The sequence below is a fragment of the Lethenteron reissneri genome, chromosome 50 (genome assembly GCF_015708825.2).
Source record: "Lethenteron reissneri isolate LAM-NWPU_2019-01 chromosome 50, ASM1570882v1, whole genome shotgun sequence".
In the NCBI taxonomy this organism is placed as follows: domain Eukaryota; kingdom Metazoa; phylum Chordata; class Hyperoartia; order Petromyzontiformes; family Petromyzontidae; genus Lethenteron; species Lethenteron reissneri.
In genome coordinates this window covers 8,218,963-8,240,425 of record NC_083828.1, presented here as the reverse complement: position 1 = coordinate 8,240,425, position 21,463 = coordinate 8,218,963, and the positions used below count along the sequence as shown (strand labels likewise).

The 21,463-nt window shown below is 49.1% G+C and overlaps 1 protein-coding gene across 2 annotated transcripts; it reads left to right on the top strand.

Annotated features, from left to right (window-relative positions):
- Nucleotides 1-3,650: 3,650 nt before the first annotated feature.
- On the top strand, nt 3,651-17,528 carry LOC133355177 (damage suppressor protein-like). 2 transcript variants are annotated; one of them, XM_061572521.1, is made up of 7 exons: nt 3,651-3,761; nt 4,755-4,842; nt 5,484-5,573; nt 7,029-7,137; nt 8,484-10,174; nt 11,584-11,728; nt 12,692-17,528. In XM_061572521.1, exons 5-7 carry the CDS (start codon nt 8,927-8,929, stop codon nt 12,730-12,732), a joined length of 1,434 nt encoding a protein of 477 aa, XP_061428505.1. In that variant the 5' UTR covers nt 3,651-3,761; nt 4,755-4,842; nt 5,484-5,573; nt 7,029-7,137; nt 8,484-8,926; the 3' UTR covers nt 12,733-17,528. The 2 variants fall into 2 exon arrangements, with proteins under 2 accessions (XP_061428505.1, XP_061428504.1); XM_061572520.1 differs by having other exon boundaries at nt 8,484-10,391.
- The last annotated feature ends 3,935 nt before the right edge of the window (nt 17,529-21,463 follow it).

Sequence of the window (21,463 nt, the reverse complement as noted above, 5' to 3'; positions counted from 1 at the left end):
GTGGTGAAGTATGGTCAAATATCCCACACGACCAGCATGGCGTGGGTAGCTCCTCATCCAGCAGTGGCTTTACAAAAGGACTGCTCCTGCACAACACTGTAATCTGCCGATACAATTGATCACGGGAAAGCATTCAATTTCAACGGAGCTGGGATTAGCAACATCTGTGGAATCACTCTTTTGTCGTCAATTATTATTTAGCTTATTATCATTGGATATGATTACTTTGAGTTCGGCACAAGTGTAGAGGAGTGAAATGGGGACGTGACGTCAGGTGTGCCGTTCAGTGCGATGACGTCACGTCTCCTAGAGTACTTAAAGAGAGACCCCGTGACGAAAGCGGGGTCACTGTGGGAACGGGTGATGGTAGAAGGGTAGAGAGAGAACCAGGGGTGGAGGGATCAAGAGGTTTGTCTGAAGAGAAGCCGGTGGTAGCCGTAGAGGTGTTTCTCTCTCCGGTCGGTGGAGTCGGTAGAGTCCCCGATCCGACACGAGAGAGAGAGAGACCGGAGCTAGCCGGGCTGGGACCAGACAGAGCAGGGTCATATGCAGTGGCGGCTCCTGCAAAATCTCTCAGGGGGGGCAAATGTCTGGATGATTGATAAGGATAAGGTCCACCCATGCAATGGATAAATTAACAGCTTAAGCATGTAAAGGCAACTTCACTTCTTTAATATTAATGAAAAATAAAGTGACTCTTACAATACATCTTGTTTGTTTATATACTCACTATTAAAACAAACCACTCAAGTTTATTTTATTAAAGATTCCACTAGGTGGCCACAAATTATATTGTTGGATGAAACGTGCTTACGTATGATGACGTGAGCACGTTAGTGCGAGCCCTCCCGGAAGCCATAGAGAATGCATTGGAGCGCCCCCCGGTCGAAAAAAAACATCTTTGAATGTAAGTCTATGGGACCACTCTGGGCGATTCTCAGCCGGAGTGAAATCGCCCAAAAAGAGGCGGTACTCCACAGAACGTGACATGACGCTGATTGGACTATATCCAGAGGCTGCAGTGACGGCTAGCGTGACTCTGTGGTTCAATGACATTGGTGGTGCGTCGCCCAATCTCCCTAATGAAGAAACCGCCCCTGGTCATATGGTAGGACTCAGTGTAGGACCCCTAACCCCCCCCCCCCCCCCCCTCCTGGGAAGTTGTATACCCTGGTGTGTGTTATTGTTATATCCTTGATAAACCTTTGGCGGAAGCCTCTCAACTTACCTGCGTCTCCGAGTGCGTCCGTGGGTACTCCTCAACACAAGTGTTACATGAGAGGGTCATTGCCAGTAAGATCGGTTGAAGGAAGCGTTACTACTGATGAGACGCTGTTAGTGGGGACATTGGCCCAGAGGATTTACCGAAAGAACCGAGAATATGAATCCCTGCAGTCACGAAAGCTTTAAATCAAAATTTGAATAGATGATGCTTAGAATTGTGCACTCCCAGAAGCAAAGGGCATTGTGGCTGCTGGACTTACGTGAAAAATAATACTATTTGCAGAGACGGATATTTGAGGGAGACTTTAGTGCGGTTTTTTTCGTTTGTTCTCTCTCTATGTATCTCTGTGATATCTGTCTACTTATATGTCTGTCTATATGTCTCTGGTTCTGTGTTTTATCTCAATCTCAGATTTATCATTCTCAGGAAGAACGTAATAAACCAGGTAGGGTGTTGACTGTTATGTTATCCGACTCTCTGTTGTATTACATTTTGTAAGTATACTAGATGTGTGTTTCTATTTCATTTACACCTGATGATGATTGCTTGTGTTGCATTCGAAACGTCGTATGCTAGTATTTAATTTATTATTTTATCTTTATACGTGACTTTACCGAAAGAACCAAAGAGTTTTTTTCCATTTTATTAATAAACCTACGGAATCACGTAAATATCGTAGACCCACTAGTGCGATCAATGATATTATTATTTATTTATTTCGCTGTTATAAATGTCAATCCGATAAGCCACTTCGTTGAAGCTGTCATTTGTGGCCAGGTCGCTTCTGAAAAAGAAACTAAGAGCTCAATGGGCTTTACATGGTAAGGGGCCGTCCATAAATGACGTCACGCACCTAGGGGGGGGGGAGGGGTCAGGCATTTGTGACGATGTGTGACGATGTGTGACGAGGGGGGGTTAGAAATGTGACGTCACATCAAAATGCGCAACTTTCAATAAAAATAGACAACACGTTCTACTTAATTATACTTTTGAATAAATGTTTTCTCCTACAACATCAGAGTGCAGCGCCACATAAAATACGCACTACAATGACAATAGTTTAAAGCGATTTGAAGCATGTTTTAAAATTGTCTAAAATCACGTGACGTCATTTATGGACGGCCCATAGACAAACAAACAAATATATATATATCGATTTACAGCTTTCGTGACTGCAGGGATTCATATTCTTGGTTCTTTCGGTAAAGTCACATAGAAGGGAAATAATAAAATACAAATATTTAAAAAATATTATTTTATCACACCTGATGATGATTGCTTGTGTTGCAGTCGAAACGTCGTGAGAATTGTTATTGTTTTATATTTGTATCATTTTATTATTTCCCTTCTACGTGACTTTACCGAAAGAATCAAGAATATAAATATATATCGTTTTATTTGTATATCTTTTAAGTGATTTGTTAAAATTTTCCTATACTTTGCATTCCTATCGTGTTTTTTCACTGTTTGTTGTTGTAACGCTCTGACCTGCCCCTTACTGGCCACCTTTGGAAAAAAAGGGGGAGCTTTATAGCTCTTCGGATTCCTCCAGTCTCAATAAATATTCTGCTTGTGAATTTAAACAAAATCCCGAGTTTAAATCGATTCGACTCATCGCGTTAATCGATACACGATTCGCTCAACAATCGCGAATCGGTTAAAAAACCACGCCCCTCACCCCACCCCCCCAATAACGGACGATACCCCCCCCTCTCTCCTTCACCCACCTACAAAACATCGCGAGACTTGGCGATTTCATAACGGGCATAACCAACCACGATCTCGCGATAACACCACCAGCCCACCCCCACCATCGCAATAACAGAATCGAATCCGCCCCCTCTTTAGATATCGCAGTGCCGATGCGCTCCGCCTTGTCCGTTCTCGCGCTCGCCCATTGGTCCGCGCGGGTCGCCTCGCACCAATCGGGGGTGGGGGTGGGCGGGGCGAGGGAGGAGGTGGGCGGGGCGAGGGCGAAGGTGGGCGGGGCGAGGGAGGAGGTGGGCGGGGCGAGGGATGAGGTGGGCGGGGCGAGGGCGGAGGTGGGCGGGGCGAGGGGGGAAGCCTCTCCCATGTGCGGTGGGAAATTGAAACCCCTCCCTCCCAACGTTCTCAGTGAACGCGAGCAGCCACCACCACCACCACCGTTTCGCCAGTGGGGGGAGTTGTTGTTGTTGGTGGTTGTGGTTGGTTGTGGCGGTGGTGGTGTTCCTCCTCTCCCCCCCTCCACCCCCGAGTGCTGCTTCCACACAGGGGGCTTGGCCGAGGCTTCTTTTTTACAAAGTCGCCCCGGCTAAACTGCGCTCGACGTCGCTGTTTTCGTAGCGCGCCGCGGCGATTTAAGGCGGAGCGACGGCTGCGTTGGCCGCGGGGTTTCAGGGGGGGTTGGGGGTGCGTGTGGGGTGGGTGTGTGGGGTTTTTTTGTTGTTGTGGGTTTTTATATTTAAAAAAAACATTTTTGTTTTTCTATCCCTCGACGTACGGCGCCTTTTGTTTCGTATTTTTCCGCTTGGAAGCACGGCGAAGGGAGGCCCAGGTGAGGCTTCGTTCAGGCGAGCGGGAGGATTTGCACACAAAACGAGTCGCGTTTGTTCGCCAACACGTTTTCGCGTAACGTCTTTTTTTTAAAAAATTGTTAATACCTTTTAATTGTTTACACCACTCCTACCACCAACACACCCACCGAACAAATACATGCTCACAACCCAAAGGACATCGTGATATGGGCGAACCACGGGGCGTGTTGGATGTTTCTCATCCAGCAGTGAATTGAACATGAGCCCGATACGCGATATCGGTGGTAACGTGTTTTACTAATCAATTAAAGTCGCTGGCGATGCTCAAAACGTGTTTTCTACAGCTGTATGAGCCCGTGGGTGACATTCCACATTCGTATGACGGGTGCAAGTGCGTCCACTGTTGACTTTTCACAAAGTGATACTCGTTTTAGCGACCCGTTTGAGGATAATAGTGATGATGGTGGTGATGATTTAACCTCACTACTGCCAGTTAACCGGTAAATCCAAAGGTTTGCGAGTTGAACGCCTTAACCACCGCACCATAAGATTATATACAGCCCATCATGCTGTACGAGTCGATAAAGTGAGTAACCCTTTGTCAGAAGTTGCGACCAAAACGTTGATATTTGCACACAGTGCATCATCACAGCCACGAAGGGATGATCATTATCAGCTGTGTGTACACAATCATTACCGTCACCATCAGCCCGTAGTCGTCATCCCTCGCGGCCCTGCCGTGCAACTATCCTAACAGCTGCACGAAAGCTGATTTACATCACAAGCACCAATACTTAATTATCAGTGATGGTTAATCCACTGCTGTATGAAGGCATCTGCATGCTATCCTTGCTGCTGCTAAGACGTAATTTGCAGACGAGTTAACATTTGCTGAACGTGTAAATGTGGCATTTCATGGTACTGAAACCAGGCCTATGTATGTGTATGTAATTGACGGTGCAGTGTGATTTTGTGAGCAACACACATTGACATGTCTCTCTCTTTTGCAACAGATGTGTGAGGCCGGCACGTAAAAGCAGCAGCAGCAGCAATGGCTTGTGCTCTCTTTGAACCTCTAAAGGAGGACTCGAGTTTCAGATGGTACGTACCGTGCACATTCACATCGCTGCTGTCTGACGCCTGCGTTAGTTTCAGTGACCAAGGTAGTTCAAGTTCATTTATTAGGTATAGCCCTGTGAGCCATTCGGCTCTTGAACAAACAAAAACATGCACAAAAAACATCTTAAAGTGAATATGTGACTAAGTGCAAACAGAAAATCCAAGAAAAGACAGCTAAATATTGCAGGAAAAAAAAATCACCGTACACCAACGCTGTGTGCAAAAATCCCAGTGGGATGCAAAGTTGAGCTTGTCTGATCACTAGGTTTGTAGTTAACCTGAGCGAATTTCTGCTACGAAATAATGACGTCCATCTCCTCAATACTTGAAAGTGCAATGATCTGTCGCGGGAGCACATAACGCTTAACCCACGTGAATGACGATGCCTAATTCGACCTAACAGTCCGCTACACTTCTGTAATTTCACAAGGAAATTTCACGATGAAATTACAGTGCATCAGGAGAAATCAAACCCAGCGAACAAAGTGATATTGTAAACAAACTGAAGGATTAGCACACTGACAAAATAAGTAAGACGGCTTTTTTTTTAAAGAGGCATCGTTCAGCTTTTAGACGATGAGCCATGCATTTGTTTGTGATCTCTGTGCTTCTGTGCCTGACAGGGAGGAGCCGCTACTCGAAGGATATGGCTCCGCCAAAGGCAAGGGGAAGATGGTCAATTTCCACTGCGGATGTCCATCAGTCGATGAAAGGTAGCACATGCGTGTGTGTTGGTTGGTTGGGTCATGTAGCCTGCATGCCCGGCCTCTGCATGCCTAAACAGCTTTTGTTCGGCCGGATAGAGGGGGCTAAACGGGCACGGCACGGGCTAGAGAAGAGATGGAGTGATGTGGTACAGGAGGACGTGGAGCTGAGTGGACTTGCCGATGACTGGTACCAGCGGTGTCAAGATCGGCCTCTGTGGAGGAGGCTCGTGAAGGACGCTACTGGGCAGTTGGAGGCAGCTGCCCTCCAGCAACAACGGAGGGCAGAGGAGTGATGCTCACAACAACGAGCGGAGCGCCGGGTGGCTAAAGCACAACAAGTTGGCACAGTAGGGGGCATAGGTGGTGTATCAGCCAGTCGTCTCAGTCAGGCAACCTATGGCACCTGGGTCTGTCCCGTGACCTGTCAGCGGGCGTTCGACACTTCACGTGGCCTTAACGTCCACATAACCTGATGCAGCGTTGCGGAGACTATAGTTTGTGCATCGTTTGCCCTTGTGAGACTACCAAACTTTCTGGGCTGCAAGCTGACCACGAAGCAAGCAGGTTAGAAGAGTAACTGGTGTGGACCTCTGAGCGTTATCCCCTGAAACGCTCACTGGGGTTTTGTCCGTGTATTCTGGTTTCCTGTGATTTAAAGGGAGCAGCACATGCATTTAACAATCTTATGATTTAAGAAGATTACTTGTACAGCCCTTTCATCAATCCACTACTGGACGAGGTCATGGGGTTTATTTGTACTTAGTCACGCTGGACACAGGAGCATGTAAATAGAATTACAGGTCAACAATTTTGCTGCACTGCCCTCTAATGCCCACAACACAGCCCCAGATCACATGACACCTGTTTTCGCGTGATTATGGGCCATTCGAGCACTATCCTGGTTCCAGTATTGCTTACCTTAAGTTTGTCAATATTGCATGAAAACGAAATGTATGTAATCGGCGACATTCCAGGCAATGGTCCTTTTACAGAAAATGGAAAGAAAATAGAGAAGAGCTTCAGATAAACTAAACAATTTTTACTTTACCAGGTAAGGCCCACTGAACTATGCAACTCATTTTCAGAAGCGACCTGGCTATCACAAATTATAGCTCAACGAAGTGGCTTATGTGGAAATGTATCGCAGCCAAATACTCTAAACTCATATTTCTAAATGTGGATGGAAAACAACCTGAGGGCTCGGAGAAAATTCTGCACGACCATTGGGAGAGAGACACGCAAACTCCAAATATACAGGTGTCAGGGTCGGAAATGAACTCACACCCTCCTATATACCAGGCGAGGTAGTTAGCATCTCGCCACCATGGCACCCCTGTTGGGATTCAGTGTTTTATTGTTGTTGATGAGTTTGTCATAGGTTTCAATATCTTAGTATTGTGATTTAAACACTGGTTTTGTAAACAGGGGTATGGAATATAACGTATGTATCGATCCCCACAGGCAAAAGGTTCTTATGCACGGCTGACGGCAGCTGTGATGAAGCGTTCGACAGCATAGAACTCCTCATGGGGCATATGCGGGTTCACCATCGGCCCACGCGGTTTTTCAGGTAAGGCCCGGTGAAGCATATGTGTGATGGTGTTGGTACCTAGCTATGTGCATGTCGGTGTGTGTGCGTGCATATTTACATGCGGCTTTAATGAGTACCTGTTGCGGAGCATAAACATCAGCACTGGGGAGACCAGGCCAACCCGGCGTGGTGCTGGCCGCACACACTACCTCCTCGTGTGCCGCGCTGGCCTTAATTGGTAGCTTGCGAACAGCACTTGCTCCAATGACATAGGGGGATCTTTTTCTTTGCACGTTTGTGTTTGTGCTGTTGCTTTGTACTTCGATTTAAAGCTTTCGTGACTGCAGGGATTCATCTTCTTGTTTCTTTCGGTAAAGTCACGTAGAAGGGAAGTAATAAAATAATAAAAATAAAACATAATAAAACAATTCTCACGACGTTTCGGCTACAACGCAAGCAGCCGTCTTCAGGTGAAGAATGAGACACTACCAAACTAGGAGCTTATATATAAGCTGCATTGGGGGTTGAAGAGCGCCTTAACAAAAAGAATGTGCATGTGAAGAGGAATTTAGCATATTCATGGAAAATGCGTAGGCGTTGGGCGGGGGGGTGTCAAAGTCATATTATGCCCATGCATTATGCAGGATCAGCAGCAACCAAGGGGGGTGCAGGGATTAGCAGTAATTATGCAGGATCAGCTACATATCATTAACATTCCTTTCCTTTGTTACTGCTAATCCTTGTTACTGCTAATCCCTGCACCCCCCTTGGTTGCTGCTGATCCTGCATAATGCATGGGCATAATATGACTTTGACACCCCCCCGCCCAACGCCTACGCATTTTCCATGAATATGCTAAATTCCTCTTCACATGCACATTCTTTTTGTTAAGGCGCTCTTCAACCCCCAATGCAGCTTATATATAAGCTCCTAGTTTGGTAGTGTCTCATTCTTCACCTGAAGACGGCTGCTTGCGTTGTAGCCGAAACGTCGTGAGAATTGTTTTATTATGTTTTATTTTTATTATTTTATTACTTCCCTTCTACGTGACTTTACCGAAAGAAACAAGAAGATGCTTTGTACTTGTTTGCAGGTGCAAGTCTGTCTGCATGTTTGCTGTTGGTGTGTGTATATCTTGTTTGTATGTATGCATCTATTTTTAAATCTATTATCTCATTAATAAAGCTTCACACTTATGTCAGAACAACTTATTTTCCAGTTTCGTCTTTAATGGCATTTTCCCACAGTCTAAGCCAAGACTGGGCCCTTTGCCTCGTGTCTTAATGTGCTCCCACAGAGACACTGTCAGAGTACCTGTCCTAGCTGTATGGGAGTGTCATCTCCTACAAGCGCCTACCTGTGTGCTTGTTTGATATGTTGCGCAGGTGCGAAAAGTGCGAGCAGAAGTTCAACACAAACCGCTCTCTCTTCAAGCACCTGCATGTGTGCCTCAACCACGACGAGCCGGGTTCAGTGTTCGGGAGACGCAGCACGCGTGCCACGACCGGAACAACTGCCGCCCCTCCCGCCAGCATTCTGGCCGCCCCCGCCAGCGTAATGGCGGCCCTCCCCGTCGCTGCGGCCGCCGCTGGCGCGGACGTCGCGGCTGTCCCTTGTGGTGCCGAGGGCAACCCTCTCAGTACCACGATCGACCCCTCCGCCGACATCACGGCCACTGCCGCCGACGTCGCGACCGCCTCGCCTGTCGCCGATACCGCCGCCGCTCCTGTCGCGGCCGCCCCTCGCAGGTGCCGTGGCCGCCCTTCCTTCTGACGTGACGGTCGCCCCCCCTGACGCGGCATCAGAGGAGAGGCGAGCGGTGGATAAGATGCCTGAACTGACGTGCGAGCGCGCCGGTGCCCCGCCGACTCTACCGCCGCCGCCGCCGCCACCACCGTCGCCGCCGCTGGGACTCCCTAGCGGCCTTCCGATGCCAAAGCTGAAATCCAACGAGCAACACGAGATGCCGCACCTGAAGCTAGGCCCCGGTCGCGCGTCCAACGCCAGTCGCAAGCGTAAACGGCGCATTGGCCGCCGGGGCGGCACAGTCGAAGCGCCGGCGGAGGAAGCGCCATCGCCGGTGGCCGTGCTGCTACGGCCGGAGGCGAGTGCCGCCCCCACGCTGAAACGTGTGCTGCCGAGTGAGGACGCCATGGAGAACTCGCAGAGACCGGCGTTGGCCGTGTCGGATGGGAGCACGGAGGGCGCCAGTGCCGTTCGGCACCTTGCTCCACCGCGCCTGAGCCACAGCAGCGATGAAAGCGGAGAAGACGGCGCCCCGGCGCGGACCAGCCTGTCTAAGCGCAAGAGTAAGAAAGTTGGCGGCAATGCCAGCAAATCGACCGTGACTACGGCTGGCTCTGTTGCCCGTCCTCCGGCTCCGCCCCATGGAGGTGAGGAGAGCGGCGATGACGGTGTGATCACCGCGGTTTCAAAAGTTGGAAAGAAGAAGGGGGCGGGGCGAATGGGTGACCTGATTTTGCCTGCCGGTGCCCCGCATCTCTACTCCTCCTGTCGGCCGAGCCTCGGAGAAGCGGAGAGCGGCATGGGCGTGGCGGCTCGAACCAGCGCTCCCAAAGGGAAGAAAAAAGCTACCTCGGCTCACCCCGACACGAGGAGCACTGCCCACGGTGGCGGGGCGGACGGTGGCGACGGCGGGTCGGCCCAGGCGGGACCGCCGAAGCGACGAAGGAAGGCAGTCGGCCGAGGCAGCGAGACGCGGAGTCGGGTGGTGGCGGCGGGGAAAGGGGCGGGGAAAGCGTCGACAAAGACGCTGTTGCTCAAGTTGAGGACGGACAGGGCGGCCGGGGAGGAAACGCGGTGGATCCGAGAAGAAGAAGCTCGCGGCGGCGACGGATCCTCCTGCCCTGGCCCCGCTTTACCGCCACTGTTGGCGTCGCAGGAGCGGGGGGCGGCGGCGGTGGCGCGAGACGACGCCAGCGACAGAGGCTGCGGGGCCTTGGCTATGGCCTCGGGCGACACGGGAGCCAGCGGGACGGAGTCGCCGGTGGCAGACTGTGATGACAGGACACCCCCTCCTCCAGCATCTTCACCGCCGCCGCCACCACCGCCGCCGGTGAGAGGGAGGAAGGGGAAGGCGGTGGCACCGGTGATGGGGGGGAGCGGTGGCGCGTCTGAAATCCGCGCCGGCGTGGAGGCGGAGGCGCCGGCGCCGGCCTTGGCGTCGGAGCAGGATGAGACGCCACTGACGCCGAGAGTAGCGAGCCTCCTGCCGCCGGCGCATCACAGCCACCCGGGCTGGCAGGCGGGCTCCGCTCGCTGGAAGGCGGCGGGTGAGTGTACGCGTGTGTACACGGAGCGCAGCGCCACTCTGTCGATCCGCTTGTGGATGACCGGCTTCCCCCCCTCCCTCCCCTCCCAACGCCATGAGTAGTGTGGTGTTGTTTGCTATTTCTTCTTTACCACGCTGGTCGTGCCGGTTTGTCTTGGGGCACAACACCCCCTTCTCTCTCCCCCTTCCGCTGACCAGTGTGGTGAAGTATGGTCAATTAACCCCCATAACTAACAAGGCCTGGGGAAGCCTTCATCCAGCAGGGGATTGACAATTGGCTGTAAATTACTGGGAGCAATTAATGTAAGCCAAGCAAGGCATTTGTACTCTGGTGATGTTGCTTGAGGTTGGCTTTGAGGTTACATCTTGTCAGAAATTCACAAGAGTTTATTTTTTAAACTGCAACTTCAAAACTTGTCCTGGTTGAATGCTGGCACATAGGTTAGTTGTGCATGTACAATTCTTCATCAACCTAATGCTGGATGAGAGCCTCCCCAGGCCGTGCAGGCTGCAGGAGTTATTTGTCCATACTTAATTACGCTGGTCAGTGCAGATTGGTGAAGTTGGCTATCATTGAAGTAGAAGCAAAGAAGAACCGTCACAACTGCCATCTACCGCCCACCACATAGCTTCGCAGCCTATAACCCATGGTGCATGGTGGTCATCCATCTGAGCACTATCCAAGCTCATACCGGCCTAACTTGTGTTGATCTCACGGGATCGGGTGCATTACAGGCGAGTGAAATTGTGAGGGTGTATAAATATGTGTGTGCATGACCATTTCCTGTGTCTTTGAGTTTGATTCCTGGACATGGCTGACATCAATGGCGAATGATATCCGAACCAGTCCTTGGTCTTCCCTCGGCCTACTCAGCTTTAAATGAGTATCTGGTGCTGTGCATAAACAGTACTGGGGAGACAAAGGCAGTTGCGCGTGGTGCTGGCCACCCATGCCCTCGTCTGCCTCGCCGGCCGTTATAGGCGCTGCTCGCTAACTGCACTTTCTCCGACAGTCCGTTAAAGGCTACACAGTGCTGGGATCCCCCGACAAGTGAGGAGCAACTAACGATTGCAATGGCACGAGCACAGCTAATCTACAACCCGGATGGATAATGCACCTATGGGTTACCGGGAGTTAACCGCGTTTCCGCCCTCCCCCACCGTGTGCCGCCCCCCCCCCCTCCCCCTCACAGGCCTGTCCAGTAAGCGCCGGGTGTCGTGGCAACACACGCGTGGCCTCTACACGTGCACCAACTGCTCCTTCAGCAGCCTGTGCCGCCAGGAGGCGACGCGCCACGTCTACGAGCACAGCCGCTAGCGCCCGACGCGTCAACAGCGGTAGGGAAAGCTGTGAAGGGACCGGTTTCTCCCCCTCACTACACCCACCCCCCCACATTACTAATATAATGAGCCGAGAATGTGTGTGTGTCCCGCGCGTGACGTTACTCCACATGAGGCCCACCCCCCCGCGTGATGTCACTCCACATGATTTTTACACTAACGCAGAGGAAGGTCGAGCAGAATTAAATAATTTATTGCGCAACGTCGCTTCAAATATGACGTTTCTTTACAGAAAGTGGCGGTGAATAAGTAGAACCCGTAAAAACAAAGTTTTTCACTATAAATCCTTTATATGCGTGGTGGCTAGAGTCCTCTCGTCCTCTGGCTTGAGATGGCTGCCACCTATGGGTCAGATTATTGCATTGCACCATTAAGCAATTGGTAATTAAATATAATATTATTGTCCTAAAAAGTGTAAAATTTTGGAAAAAAATTTTCACGACCATTAATTGTCACGCACAACGAGTCTGTGTGGTAAATGTCAGCTCGATTGGATCACGGGAAGTGGGTTAAAAAACGACCGAAAGATTTGCACGGTCCTAAGCAAGCAAGCGAACTTAATATAAAGGATTTAAAAATAAATATTCGCAGCACAGTGCTACATCCGTGCGTGACGTCACTGCAAAAGAGGCCCCCCCCCCCCTTCATTAATATTCATGCCGACGTGGAAATTTACACTAACGCACAAGAAGGTCGCGCACTCCACATGACGCACCCCTCTCCCCTCATTAATAATCATGAGCGGGTGACGTCACTCCACATGGGGCAACCCCTCCCCCCTAATTGATAATCATGAGATGAACAATTTTTCTATTGAATATTTCAGATTTCCTGAAATATACACCCGTCCTTTGACCGGGCAAAAAAGCTAGTAGCATATTGATAACATTCCTTTAAATTTTTACCCTATCTGCTGTGATTGTAATACATAACAACTTTTAATTTTTTTTTTTTTTACAGGAACTCAATTCGTACCTTGGGACAAGACTACTGGGCATTAGATGCTGTCATCAAAAATGGTTCCTTCACACGACAGATCGCCTCTCACCAAACGCCTCGAAAGTACAACTTTCATTCTCACTTCTCCATTCGGAGGATCGTAACCTTATCGTGGTGGTGGGGTTTGTGGGTTCCAAGGACCCTCGGAGCTATGTCACCTGGAGTCTTATACTCCTGGTAGGGTTTTCGCGAACAGATCTTGGGGGAGGTTCCAGACATAACGGTCCAAAATACAAAAATCAGAGAATCGTGCCGGAACAACAGATAACGGGATACACCGCTGGAGCTAGGCCTGGGGGTGGTATTCGCCCGGAAGCACCTGGTGGCCAGGTGACCCATGTAGCCTGGTCAGGCCCAGCCCAAAATAGCTATGTGGTGTTGTCCTGTGGGCCCACCATCCGCATGACGAAGGGTCAGGGGCGGGTGCGATGCCAGTATAGCAGGGAGAGGGATGGTCTCGGACGGACTAGACCTTGGCGATGGACGCTGACTATTGGGACGTGGAATGTCACTGGGGGGGGAGGATCCAGAGCTACCATTGGAACCTCATTTGCCAGTAAAAAATATGATAATTGGTTTTTTACCCTTCTATCTGGCAACAAAACTGACGCCTTTTGGCGTCATCTGGTCCAACACCATGTGAGACTAGGCTCTAAGGAAAGCTGTCTCGGGTGTGGACCAATCAACTTCAAGGACAGTGCACATTATCAGAGTTATGTTTTTTGTTTGCATTATGACTGCAGGTATTGCGGTCCATGCAAACATGACTCCTTGTAAAAAAAGGTGTCAGTTTTGTTGCCAGATAGAAGGGTAAAAAACCAAGTATCGATCCAGAGCTAGTTGAGGGGGTGGTCTCCTATTCCGGAGTAACCCCTGGTGAGAGGCCCTGGATGGGTGTGGGGATACTCAGAAGCCCCCAGCTGGGTGCTGTTCAGCTGGAGTTTGTCCTAGTGGATGAGAATGTCACCTCAATGAGACTTTGGGTCTCAGAAAAAAAACTCTTGATTGTTGTCTGTGCGTATGCACCAAACAGCAATTCAGAGTATTCAACCTTGGAGATGGTGGGTCGAGTGCTCGACAGAGTGCCGCCTACCGACTCCATAGTTTTACGAGGCGACTTCAATGCTCACGTGGGAAAGATGTAGATACCTGGAGAGGCGTGATTGGAAGGAATGGGCCCCCCCCCCTGATCAGAACCCAAACGGTGAAATGTTATCGGAATTCTGTACTAGTCACGGAATGTCAATAACAAAACACCATGTTCGAACACAAGGATGCTCAAAAGTATACTTGGTATCGGAACACCTTGGGCCAAAGGTCAATGATTGACTTTCTAGTTGTATCATCGGACCTAAGGCCGTATGTTCTGGTCACTTGGGTGAAGAGAGGGGCAGAGCTGTTAACTGTTCACCACCTGGTGGTAAGTTGGAGCCGACGCTTGGGGCACAGACCAGATAGATGTGGAAGGCCCAAGTGAATACTGCGAGTTTTCCAGGTATGTCTTGGCGGAAGACCCAGTGCAGAAAAATTTCAACTTCCACCTCCGGGAAAACTTCTCCTGCGCTCCAGGGAAGGTTGTGGACGCTGAGTCCAAGTGAACGATGTTCAGGACCTCGATTGTGGATGCAGCTGTGAAAAGCTGTGGTGTGAAAAGATGTGGTCTGAAGGCAGTTGGTGCCTCTCATGGCGGAAACCCTAGGACATGCTGGTGGACACCAGTGGTGAGGGAAGCTGTCAAGTTGGAGGAGGCTTTCTGAGCCAGACTCAGAAAAAGGTCTTCCGACTCGATTGAGAGGTACTGGCCAAGAGCGCGGCAGGAGTCACTGAAGCGAAAGCCCGGGCGTAGGAGGAGTTTGGAGAGGACATGGAGAGGGACTATCGGGCATTCTCAAAGATATTCTGGTAAACCAACCGACGCCTTAGGAGTGGTCGACGGGACGTGGCCCAGGCTGTTTTCAGTAAGGGTGGCGTAACATTGACCTCAACTAGGGAGATTGTTGAGAGGTGGAAGGAACACTTTGATGAGCTCCTTAACCCAGTGGACATGCCCTCCTTTCAGGAGGCAGCCCTGTAAACAGCTGGGGGGTGTCGGATCCATCACTGTTGCTGAAGTCGCTGTGGCGGTCGAAGGCCTTCGTAGCGGCAAAGCTGCTGGGGTGCACGAGATTCGCCCAGAATTGTTGAAAGCGCTGGACAGTGTAGGAGTGTTGTGGTTAACACGCCTCTTCAATGGTATAGTACCCTCTGGACTGGCAAACTGGGGTCGTGGTTGCCATTTTAAAAAAGGGGAACCAGAGGATTTGCTCCAACTACAGAGGAATCACACTCCTCAGCGTCCCAGGTAAAGCCTACGCCAGAGTGCTGGAGAAGAGGCTCCACCCGGTGGTCAAGTCTCAGATTCGGGAGGAACAATGCAGATTCCGTCATGGTCGTGGAACAATGGACCAGCTCTTTTCCCTCTTACAGATATTTGAGTATTCATGGGAATATGCTTCTCCACTCTACCTCTGCTTTGTAGATTTGGAAAAAGCAGATGACCATGTTCCCCGCAATGTCTTGTGGGAGGTGCTGCGGGAGTATGATGTACCGGTGCCGCTTTTGTGCGCTATCTGGTCTCTGTATTCCCGGAGTGAGAGCTGTGTTCGTATTTTGGTGTCCAGTTACGGGGGCATGGAGGTGGCATCGCTGCTTTTTGCAGATGACGTCCTCTTTTGCTGCCAAGTGCGTGGAGGCTGGGATGACGATCAGCACCTCCAAATCTGGATTGATTTCTCCAGGTGAGAGGGGAACAGCTGCCCTTAGTGGAGGTGTTTGAGTACCTCGGGGTCTCTTTCGTGAGTGATGGTAAGTGGGAGTGGGAGATCGGCCGGCGGATCGGTGCGGCGTCCGCAGTGTTGCGGGCACTGTACCGTTCCGTGGTAGTGAAGCGTGAGCTGAGTTCTCGAACGAAGCTTCGGTTTACAGGTCGATCTACATTTCCACCCTCGCCTCGGGTCATGAGCTTTAGGTAATGACCAAAAGGATGAGATCACGGGGGGGTACAAGGGGCCAAACTGAGGTATCTCCGCTGGGTTGCCGGGCTCACTCCGTGATCGGATGAGGAGCTTGGCCATCCGGGAGAGCTTCACAGTTGAGCCGCTGCTTCTCCGCATTGAGAGGAACCAGTTGAGGTGGTGTGGACACCTGGTAAGGATGCCCACCCCCCCGGTAGACTCCCCCTGAAACTCTACCGGGCATGTCTGGGCGAAGACCCCGGGGCCAGCTCAGGACACGCTGGCGAGACTATGTCGCTCGACTGGCCTGGGAATGCCTGGGAATTCCCCAGACAGAGTTGGAGTCTGGCACCAGGGAAAGGGAGATCCGGACCGTCCTACTCAACATGCTGCCGCCCACGACCCTGACCAGGACAAGCGGATTGAGAAATGAACGAACGTCTCCATTAACAAGAGAGTCAAGTGAACGGGGCAGTGACTGCGCGCGATGGATCGTCTTGCAACTGTAGGCGCTCCTGCGCCAACTCAGAACAGCTCCGTAATACATTTGGGTGTAAACGTCACAAAAGCATGAAATATTTCATCGCTAGTTTTAAACTCGTACAAAATTAAGTGTTGCGGCCAAACATGCCCGGAAATATTTGTTGTACTTTCATCCTTTTTGCTTGCGAACACCAAAAGTTAAAAGGACAACTAGAAATTAAAAGGTGAAGCAGGAGAGCTGGCTCGACTGCTTGGGGCTGGTTAGCCAGTTGGGGTTAGTGGTAGGGTTAGAATCTGGTTGGCTAGTTTGGTTAGGGTTAGTGTTTAGCTTTTGTGGTTAGGGATAATCAGGTGTAGGGTTGATGTGGGCTTTTTAAGATCAGGGGTCAGGCTCTAGGGTCTGGTGGGCTAGTGTGGTTGTGGGTAGTGCTAGGGTCTGATTGCCTAGTCAATTGTACATCTGTTTTACCATCACTGAGTGACTAAAGTTGATCATTTTTTCCTTTTTTTTACTGTACAACTTTCCCGTGTGGAATGCTTGGAAAGTTGCACAAATTTGGCAACCTCATTAAGAGTCAACATTTGTAAAACCATCCGAATAATGTTATCTGGTGCTATATTACGAGTAATTATATGTTTGCAATATTAATTATTCATGGCATAAGGTGGTGGTTTGACCATGGACTGTACAGGAAAATGATTGCACCATCACCACCTTCCCAGCATGGATGAAAAAGTCGTATTGTCTTAGTACGTCCCAACACCACGGTAATTTACGAGAATTACTCTAATCAAGCATGGACAATTTATTTGTCTCTCAATCACAGCTGTAATTGGCTGACGGTGTACGTTGTTGAGTTGAAAGCCACTCCGTTCGGTTACTATTGATTGGCCACATCTATAAAGTGTCAAAAAATGTTACGTCCGAAAACCGTGGAACTGCCCATGGGAAAATTTGACCTGTGCTTTGTGCCCACCTGAGTGGACAGAAATCGGTGAAATGGCTCGGCAGTGGGGGAAAACTGCTCGCAGGCAGAGCAAATCAGCCACCTCGACACAAGCCCAACCCTAACAAACGAGCCAACCAGCCGCTTGGCATTAACTCTGTCCCTGACCCGATCCCTAACACCGCAATGCTCTATAAAACATTTTCGCTGTGCTCACGGTTCCCCCCATTGAATGCCTCGTGGTGATTGGCCCTCTCCAGTGTCGGTGGTAACAGTGGACGGTAGTTTGAGTCATCGTTATCATGGTTCCCATTCTGTTAGGAGTGTATCGTACGCATCTGTTCATCGGTTACAATCTACTCTCACGCAATTAAATAAGCTCATGGGTTGCATATTTTGGCTCGTGGAATTCAAACAGAACTGTACAAATGATATCACTGAACTGCAGTAAACGATACGATTCATATTGTAAAAATGAGACGAAACTCGGCACTCGCATTGAATCAGCTACCCTGGATAGTCCAGTTTGCATCACTATGGGGTGGTCGTGAGGATAATCGGGTACATGCCTCCCCCTCTTGGCAAGTGTGCGTGAGAATGTGTCGAACCACATGCTCCACTCGTAGCATCCCCTCTATGCATATTACACATTTGTTGAATAACATCTAATATGGCCTGCTAGTTATAGGAATGGATGTAAATTGTCATAAATCGTTCATTTTCATAGCTTCCACCTGTGCTGATTTGCTGAAGCATCGTCCCATATTTTTGGCTATATCAGTTATTTATTTTCTATCCATCCTCCGTGTCGGAGGAATGGTGGCTGTGAATCAATCGTAGGCGCAGCGACTCTCAAATGCCACTTTCATTACGAGTCTCGGGCACCCTTCGAGTTATTCGGCTTTGGTTGATGATATCCTTTTTACTTTCGCTTTTATCTCGGTTGTTGTGCTCCGTCATAAATTTACGCACATGGAAGCGAAGCCGATTTTGATGTTTTTAAATTTGGCAGCTATGAACTCTCCGCCGTATTCCAAAAAAATTCTTCAATTGTGTTTTGATGTACAATACAGGACGAGTGGGTAGGACGTTGCGATTATGAATTTTGATTCTCAAAGCTTGCGTTACACGCATCGAATTGCGTGTGTGCATGTAAGAATCGCTAATTGTTTTTTTACCCTTTTATCTGGCAACAAAACTGACACCTTTTTTACAAGGAGTCATGTTTGCATAGACCACAATACCTGCAGTCATAATGCAAACAAAAAACATAACTCTGATAATGTACGCCTTTTGGCGTCATCTGGTCCAACACCATGTGAGACTAGGCTCTAAGGAAAGCTGTCTCGGGTGTGGACCAATCAACTTCAAGGACAGTGCATACATTATCAGAGTTATGTTTTTTACTGGCATGAGGTTCCAATGGTGTAATAATCGATGTTTTACTATTGTGTGGAGTTTGCGTAAAGCCTCCAGCCACTAGGGGGCGCCACCCATTAATCGCAATGCTACAGATCTATATTCTAGATTAAAAAAACCCATAGAGTAAGCTTTGTGCAATATAACAAAAAATAACACATTTTCCAGGAAGAACTCTACAATATTCGCACAGCGCGCAGTTTGTGTGTACATTCATAGACATGGGGAGGCGGTTTTTCTCGTTATTTTTACACGGGCATTTGTGTAAAACTTAACCCAATTACCCTGTGTTTTATGAAGTTCATTTGTGAGGGGTTGTTTTATTACAGCTCTCAAGTTGAATGTATTTACTAGACGAATAGATATATTTTCTTACCTTTTTTTTCTGGAATGCCGTTGTAACCTGCTTTTTGTTCCTTTTTGAGCATTTTTGTTGTTGTTTTTAAACATGCATTCAAAGTGTGCTGTTCATACCCATAACCACCCAATGTACAGTTCTGTGTAGAAATCATAATAATGCTGAATGATGTGTATAGATATTTGTCAGTCAATTGCTGGATGAAGTCCTCCCCACGCCTGCGTCGGTCATGGGGGGGGCGGTACGATCATGCTTCACCATGCTGGTCAGTGAGAGGGGAGGCTGAGGACCAGTTCATATATATAAATTGCCACCGATGTTCGCCGTGGCTGGGGAAACGAACTCAGGTCGCCGGGTTAACTGTGCAGCGCGTTATCCGCTGCGCTGCCGTGCCACGCCACGTTTCTGTATAGTGACACTAACATGGACCCTAATCGTCATCCAGCGAAGAAAAGATGATAATTTTTTTAAAAGGCTATATAAAATGAAATTCAACTGTTTGTATTGAACAATAGATTCAAGAGAATAAAAAATACTTTTTACAAAAAAGTTGAAAAAAATGAAAAATAATGTACAGTATTTATATACATTTTTAAGGCTGATGTACATTTTATTTAAGAGGTTAGTGTTTGCGTTTTGACTTTGTATTCACGCGGTGCTGGAGTCTGTGGGAGCAGTCTAAATGTTTTGATAACTGAGTATTATTTGCTTATACACTGTTTTCAGCTGTTCAGATATCAACATAGAACATAAGACGAGAGGTGGTGCCTGTTGAAGGCAGTACAGCAAGTAGGTTCTTAAAGGTTGTGCGGTGGGGGGCCCTAAGTGTTCTTCCTCGCATGTGTGGGTTTTCTTCTGGACACTCGCGCTTTCGCACCACAAAGAAATGCCAACGTTTTGTCCGCGTTACCGTAATGGCCAGGAAACTGGCAAAGTCCCCCCTGGGAATGAGTGAAAACCCGGCGTGCATTTAACAGTTGCGTACAATAAGCACAAAAATGCAATGCATAAACACAGCTCAATTTGACGCGTAGGTGTACGCGACCAATATTATTCGTAAAGGTTTTTTTTTTGGCTTGGATCGCTAAATTCTGGCAAAATCCAGCATCATCTGGCAAAATGGCCCGATGATGTTGGATGTAATTACAAGCGAAATGTCGCGGTACTAATTGTAAATGTGGATTTACTCCAACGCACCGGTTGGCTAAACTAGTAACTAATTGGCACGTTTACGAGACAAACCTTTCTGGTTGGCTGTGGCAGGTTAACTACATATTTATACTCACGCGATCTAAGCCAAAAAACCTTATTATGAACAGTAAGAACTCTGCTGTATTTTATGACGGTGCTTCTATCGGCTGTTGCATCACTCCACGGGGGTCGGTCTCGATTCACCGATGGTGGTTGTATATTCAGAAGAGTTTTGCACGAGACAATACTTCGGAACCTTTTCTCACCCCATTCAATGAATTATACATTTGAGTTGTGTTTATTAGAGCCCAACATTTTTCAAATAGATGGACTTTCCAAGTTGCAAGCAAAAAAAAAAACCTGCATCTTGTAACAAATTTCAGCTCTAGCCCTGCAACATCATAAAACAAATTCTGTCAAAGTCACGATCGCCAGTGTGTAGCGGATGAATTACCTGAAAGTTTTGACTGCTGTCATGTTCGTGACGATTTCGGTGGTGTATAAAATCCAAGTTACGGACGAGTGAGTTGCGTGTGTCGGATGAGAGTTGAGTGCGAGCGAGTGTACAGCGGATGTGTGTATTGTATACGTTGTTAACCCGCCGGGCATGCGTACTTTTCCCAACGCGGTTGTGAATCACATTAAACTGGCGTCTGTTAAATAACGTGAAGCTGGCCATTCATTCATTTCGGGTTTGTGGGTCACGGTGGGGTAGTGCTGTTTTATCCGGCCCTTGCCAAATCCACTGCTGGATAAAGTTCTGGCCCGGTGCGTCTCCGCCCCCTCGCTCGTCTTGAGCCGTGCCATTCGGCCTCCTCTGTCCATCTTCATGGTGGGGACTTCTTCCCGGCCTCCTCTCCCACTCTGTCCTTTCTCCGTGCTTTCTCCGTGCATTGCATCCTTGACTCCTCTTACCGTGGTGCGCCCTGGGTAAGACTGAGCAACCTGCGCGTCATTTGAATGTTTGTCCAGCCCTCCCTCCCAGCCAGAGAAAAACGTTTCATCTTCTATAGAGCCCTGTCTCGCAGCTTTCTCTTGCCTTATCTGTACTGGATATCCCAATTTATCTCTGTTTCTCCATATTCCTCTTTCCTTCCACTAGCTCACCCACTTCCTCCCCGCATCTCGCTCAGCTGTAAAGACCGGTACGGCACACAAGGGGTTAGGTGGCCAACACCACACCTGGCTGCCTTTGTTTCTCCAGTGGCAACACACAGCTATGATTATACTGATAGGAACCTCCTGGTGACACCAGCCCACAGGGGATTGTGTCCGTCCGTCGTGCAGGGAGGGGCTGGGTGGGGAGGGTGGGCCTGGGTGGGAGGGGTGGGGCTGGGTGGGG